At 33.7% G+C, this 7069-nt stretch overlaps 1 protein-coding gene across 1 annotated transcript; it reads right to left on the bottom strand.

Annotated features, from left to right (window-relative positions):
- Positions 1 to 879: 879 nt before the first annotated feature.
- On the bottom strand, positions 880 to 7064 carry LOC113081095 (39S ribosomal protein L38, mitochondrial-like). Its single transcript, XM_026253142.1, has 4 exons — positions 6906 to 7064; positions 4669 to 4779; positions 4444 to 4575; positions 880 to 1269 (listed from the first exon to the last, which is right to left on the bottom strand). Exons 2-4 carry the CDS (start codon positions 4742 to 4744, stop codon positions 1196 to 1198), a joined length of 282 nt encoding a protein of 93 aa, XP_026108927.1. The 5' UTR covers positions 4745 to 4779; positions 6906 to 7064; the 3' UTR covers positions 880 to 1195.
- Between the last annotated feature and the right edge of the window lie 5 nt (positions 7065 to 7069).

Genomic DNA, 7069 nt, shown 5'->3' with positions numbered 1-7069 from the left:
CAAAGTTATCGCTTTCCTTTTTCAATCTGATATTTTTTAATGAATATATGATTAATCTCAAGAATGTCATACACATGGAAAATTATGAGCTTTAAGTGACAAAACTCAACCCAAACTCACCGCATATGCAGAGCAAAAGTTTACTTCGTTTCACACATACAGTCTTTACTTTTAAATTACCTTAAATTAAATTAAATCACCTAAATAGATCATGTATTTACAAAGCTCAGTGCTTTTTTAATAGCTTTTCTATGTAAATATGACATCATTGTGCCTCTTTTTCAATGTGTCGCACTTGAAATAAATAATGGTAACACTTTACAATAAGGTTTATTAGTTAACAGTAATTAACTGTAGTTAGTTAACATGACCAATACGTCTGCAACATGTATTGGTCTTAATTTAAACATTTACTAATGCATTAAAATCAAAAGTTGTATTAGTCAGCATTAGTTAATGGACTGTGAATTAACATGAAAAATGAACAACTGTATCTTCATTAACAAACATTGACAAAGATGAAAACAAACTGTAACAAATGCATTGTTCATTTTAATACATTAACTTGTCAAGAAATGAAACCTTATTGTAAAGTGTTACCAAAATAATGTATTCCATGGCAATAAATAATAATAACATCTGAATTGCGACATATAAACTAAAATTGAAATTGTGAAAAAAGGTCAGAATTCTATGTTAAAGAGATCAAAAGAAAAGCGTTTTTTTTCTCAGAATTGCAAGAAAGAAAGAAAGAAAAAACTCAAAATTGTGAGAAAAAGGTAGAACCTTTTCCCATGGCAAAAAAAAAAAAAAGAAACCAGATTTTTTTTTTTTTTCAAGATGTCAAGTTAGAATTCCCCAAAAATATATATAATAATAATGATAAAAAAAATAAAAATTCAGAACCGTCTGAAAAGTCACAATTACAGTTATATATTTTTTTGGGGGGGTCAAACAAGATTTCATATGGAGGTGAAAAGGTTTCCTGATGCTGTTCTTCACACATCACTTCACTACTGACAACAGACCTTTTTGTCCCATGCAATTTTGCTAATGCAATTTTAAAGACAGATCACCAGGCAGCTGATAACTTTAAGTTTATCACAAACAAAATCCCTGCTGTTTCAGTTGAACAGTGTTTAATAAATGCGTTTAGGGCTCCATCTCTGTAGCGGTCCAGGTGTCTGAGAGGCTGTTAGTGAGGGTATTTCTTCTGTTGAGGATGATTCACTGGAGCTCTGTTGTACTCAAACACTGGCTCTGTCTTATCTGTGGCATATATATAAAGCACAACATGACCATTCATTTTTATCCAGAGCATCTGGGGATTAAGCCAGATGTTGTTTTGTTTTTTTTGGACCGGATGTTAATATAACTGAGTCACAAAACATAACTCTTAAATGCTATTTTAAGAAAAGGAAGGAGAAAGGATATAAAAACAACTGTAGTGAATAGATCTTCCTGGAAATCAACTGCTCAACATAAAAGGAAATCTGTTCTACACATTACTCTCTTAACAGTGTCTAAACGGTGTGAGAGACAGACTGATTCCACTGACAATGGAAAAATGCTGGACAAGCTGGAATCACTATGTCCACTGCTTCTGCAGAAGTTTGGGAAGTCTGTTGCTTCAGCCAATAGCTGCAAATATGAGAGACAGACAGAATACAGATTTCTGCAAAGCAGCATTTTACCAATGGCTTTGGTTTATGCAATTTTTTTTTTCAATGCTATGCAAGCTGAGTGTCTTTCTGAGAGTTTTCTGAATAGTACAAAGACAAGCTGTGTTCATTCCGAGAGCTGCATTTGCTGTAAACATGAAATGTCTTGTTTCCAGAGAAAAGCAGCCATTGTAAAGCTGACCTTTATAAGGCTTCATTTCTGTGTAATGTAATGTTTTATTTTCTAGATGACACGTCCTCATTGACGCATGCATTTGACTAATGCGACGCTGCAAATAAATTGATTCCAAATGCGACTGATAGTTTGTTGAAGGAAATTCAACATTGGGAGGATCTCACAAAACTTGCCACGAACATGTTCAGATCAAATTTCACCTCACGAAATCAAAGAGATCAACATTGTACATTAAAAACATAGTTAAAAACATAGTTAGTCTATTTTTAGACCTTGTTTTCCTAATAGTGATATTTTCATATCAATTAATCACATTTACCCCACAATTCTCATTATTATATATAAAATATTCTTTTTTGGTTATAGTCTCTCCAAGGCTGCATTTATGTGAAAAAAAAAATTAAAAATTAAAATAACTGTTTCCTGTTTGAATATGTTGTAAAATAGAAGTTAATGCTTTTATTCATCAAATATGCATTAAGTTACATTTTAAAATATATTCACATAGAAAACAGACATTTTAAATAATAATAATAATTTTTAGAATATTATTTTTTTTCTGTATTTTGATCAAAAAGCAACATTTGTGAGCAAAAGAGGCTTAAAAAAATCCAACTTTTGACAAGGACTGTATAACTTCTTTTTATGTTTTATAATAATAGCGTGAATATTGAGACAGAATTGTGGATTGCAACATATTATCATGACCTACTGTCACTGTGTAGGCTGGACTGGGGTGGAAAGTACTGACCCTCGGCAGAAGCTGAGATCACAGCTGAACTAAACATGGGCGGCCTGTTTAAACAATATGAAAGCCTGTTCCTCCGTCAGGAAATGGACTGATGTAATGGCAAATCTCTTCCCCAAACGACACAGAATTTCCCGGGATATTCCCACAGTAGTGAATTAATAATTATAAACTGATATCTTTACTTTTCAAACAATTATTATTTGTTCTTCAGGCCAAGGTTTTCCAAACAGGAATCGTGAGACTGAGGTCTTGATGGGTTTAACATGTTTTCACTGGCCTCAAATCAAAAGAATCTCTAAGAGGTTAACAGAAGTACTCACACGCAGCCAGGGAAGATACTCCTGCTCAGCATCATTTCTGACACCATTTATGCTACTCTATCACCATCCTGTGGAGGAACTAGCACGCAGTTTACTAAATGCTGATAACTTGACATTTCTGAAGACCAAATGACCAAAAAGCATTTAACATTTGAAGAAAAAAAAAAATAATAATAATAATTATATATATTTTTCATTTTTATACATTCGGTTATTTTGCATTGTGGGCTAAAAATAAACATTTTATGAACAGGACAGTACTAAATACAAAATAACATGCAATTTTTATGATTGCCTTTATTTAGTTAAAATTGTTACATTTTGCATATTTTGCAGCGGGTGTGCAAACTTGTGTGCACAACTGTATATCAAATACATTACACACACACACACACACACACAGATATATATATATATATATATATATATATATATATATATATATATATATATATATATATATATATATATATATATATATATATATATATATATACAGTGCCCTCCATAAGTATTTGAAAAGTAAAGACAAAATTGCTTTCTCTGCTGTGGAATTAAGACATTTGCAAATATGATTAAAAGATGAATATGCGACGAAACTACAGAATGTCCCATTTTATTACTAGGTCTTTTGACACATACCGGTTTTACCAAATAAAAAGGACAGCACTTTTAGAGTTCATCCCACTATTTGATGTAAGCAGAAGTATTGGAACAGTTGAATTTAAGGCAGATGTGAAAGATTAAAAGCTGATATTTAGTTGCAGATCCATTGCATGTAATCAGAGCAGTGAGTCTGAACCCATAGACATCACCAGACTCTTGGTTCCAAAACTCTACTGGCTCACATTTGTGAAGAATTTTGTCTTTCTATGTTTGGTGCTGATTAGAGGTTTGCATCTTGTTGTGTAGCTTTTGTAATTCTGTGTCAAATTCTCCTGTGGACTTTAGATGGACAGAGCATCAGCCCAGCTTTCTGGAGCTTGTTGATGATTTTAAAGATGATTTTAGGGTTCATTTTCACAGCTTTTATGATTTTTCTGTCATCAACTATTTTTGTTTTCCTATCAGGTCGGCGTTGGTTGCTAATGTTCCCGATAGTTTCCAAGTTTCCATGCCCTTTGTTTTTCCTACAGTTCTAATTGACTTCCTTTTTTCTTTTAACACTATTGATGAATGATATGATGTAATTTCTAGACATGCAGCCTTTGTGGCATGTTTCTCAACCACTAAACCTAACTACACGTTTAGATGTACTCACTTAAATCAAAAGAAAATCTAAATTATTATCAATAATTTTGCATAAAGAATTTTGCATTGTGACAGTTTTTTTTTCATAAATGCAAAAAGAAAAGGTAATACAAATATAAGCATCAAATAGAATCATAAAATCATAAGTGTAAATAAATACTCATATGCTTCTACTTTCAGTATCAGATTTTTCATCATTCTGCTGGTAATTAATCTACTCTGGTTCCTCTTCAGAGATCATGATGGTTTCACTGACACACTCACATGTTCGTAGTCGATTGTCTCTTTCCATCTCAGGGTTATTTGTGTTCTCCAGCATCACCTTCTTCCTCTCCTTCACCTCAGTCTTCCTGAAGGGACGCTGATATGGGAGCCCTATGTTGACAGGCTCAGTGGCTGCCCACAACAACAATCAATGTTCACTGACTCACACTGGCGCATCTACATTTGATCATATAGCTCTTGTGAAAATAACAGCTATTCACTTGCCTTCTTTATTCTTCTCCTCTCTGTACTCCCTGTACGTCTTCCACCAAACATCTTTCCGGTTGTCCTCATTGGGCATTGGACCCAGAGGGGGAGACCGGTGACCCAGAACAGCTACAGAACATTTGATAGAGGATTTATTAGTATACCAATGACAATAATAATAATAATAACCCTACAAAATAATAATATCTAATAAATAATATACATGACTTCTTATAATATAGTAAAATAATAATCATAGTAATAATATAAAAATGTTGAATATAAATGTTATAATGCAATTTTATAATAAAATAATAAAAAATGTGATAATGTTATCAATTTAAACAGAAATATAAAATAACAATAAAATGTCATATAAATAATAATAAAAACAATACAAATGAATATTAATAATAATTTAACATAACAATAAACATAATAATAAAAAACAACACTAATAATGTAATCATTTAGAGCACATCTTATATAAGCAGTAATTAAAAGTGCTTCAGAAATACACGAAAAATGACAGAGAGGATAGAATGAAAATACAGACTAATAAATAAACAATCAATTTATAGATTATAATACATAAAATTAGCAGAAAGATAAATGCAATAAGTGCATATAAATGTCATTCACATCAGAAGACACACAAACACACACACACAAACACACACAGAGTTAGTTAGAGAGAGAGAGAGAGAGAGAGAGAGAGAGAGAGAGAGAGAGAGAGAGAGAGAGAGAGAGAGATTATTTAACTTATTTACTGCACATTCACACAAATGTCGTCTAGCAGCGCTCACCGGTGGACAGAAGACCCCTCGCGTGACGCTTCCGCGCCACATCCACGGCCGCCCGCCATGCTGTATTATATATTTTTTGTTGTTTGTTTGTTTTTGTTTTCCACACGCCGCGCTGCGCAGCGCCTTGATGAGACGTAAATACACAAGAAGTGTGACGTAACGTGCGTTCACGTCATCGCGTTTGAGCGCTCACGCATATTGGAAGGCGACGAGAAACCCAGAGCGCGCAGGACTCGGGATTATTTCACGTTTCTGCACATCTGATGAATAAATACTCCTGTGAGTTTACGAGAAAGGAGTTAGTCGATTAATAAATGTTCTGCTTTAATTTCGAAAGTAGATGTTGTTTAGTGGGGATGTAGGGACAGATGGAGGTTTTCTGTTTTCTGTCTCGATGTTTTCAGCATATGGAATTAATAATGACTATAATTCATCAGGCAAATGTATTCGATTCGGTTTATAGATTATGGAACGGTATACTTAAATATCAACATTTATCTGATGCTGAAACGTACATCTGTCCACCCATCCATCCACCCATCTCTATCTATCTATCTATCTATCTATCTATCTATCTATCTATCTATCTATCTATCTATCTATTCATCCATCCATCTATTCAACCATACATCCATTTATCTATCCATCCATCTTTTTATCTATCCATCCATCCATCTATCTATCCATCCATCCAGCCATCTATCTATCTATTTATCATCCATTCATTTATCTATCCATCCATCCAGCCATATATTTATCTATCCATCCAACTATTTATCTATCTATTCATCATCCATCCATCCATCTATTCATCCATCCATCCATTTATCTATCCATCCATCCATCTATTTATCTACCTATTCATCATCCATCCATCCATCTATTCATCCATCCATCCATTTATCTATCTTTCCATCCATCTATTTATCTATCCATCATCCATCCATTCATCCATTTATCTGGTGGTTTTCATTGACATTAATGTTATTGCTTCCTGTATTTTGTGCTCTCAGGTCTCCAGATCTGTGATGGATGATCACATGCAGTGCACGATCTGCTTGGATCTGTTTAAATGCCCATAACAATAAACATAATAATAAAAAACAACACTAATAATGTAATCATTTAGAGCACATCTTATATAAGCAGTAATTAAAAGTGCTTCAGAAATACACGAAAAATGACAGAGAGGATAGAATGAAAATACAGACTAATAAATAAACAATCAATTTATAGATTATAATACATAAAATTAGCAGAAAGATAAATGCAATAAGTGCATATAAATGTCATTCACATCAGAAGACACACAAACACACACACACAAACACACACAGAGTTAGTTAGAGAGAGAGAGAGAGAGAGAGAGAGATAGAGAGAGAGAGAGAGAGAGAGATTATTTAACTTATTTACTGCACATTCACACAAATGTCGTCCAGCAGCGCTCACCGGTGGACAGAAGACCCCTCGCGTGACGCTTCCGCGCCACATCCACGGCCGCCCGCCATGCTGTATTATATATTTTTTGTTGTTTGTTTGTTTTTGTTTTCCACACGCCGCGCTGCGCAGCGCCTTGATGAGACGTAAATACACAAGAAGTGTGACGTAACGTG

The sequence above is a fragment of the Carassius auratus genome, unplaced genomic scaffold, assembly GCF_003368295.1.
Source record: "Carassius auratus strain Wakin unplaced genomic scaffold, ASM336829v1 scaf_tig00033088, whole genome shotgun sequence".
Lineage (NCBI taxonomy): Eukaryota > Metazoa > Chordata > Actinopteri > Cypriniformes > Cyprinidae > Carassius > Carassius auratus.
The sequence above is the reverse complement of the archived record's forward strand: the minus strand, read 5'-3'. Positions and strand labels throughout refer to the sequence as shown.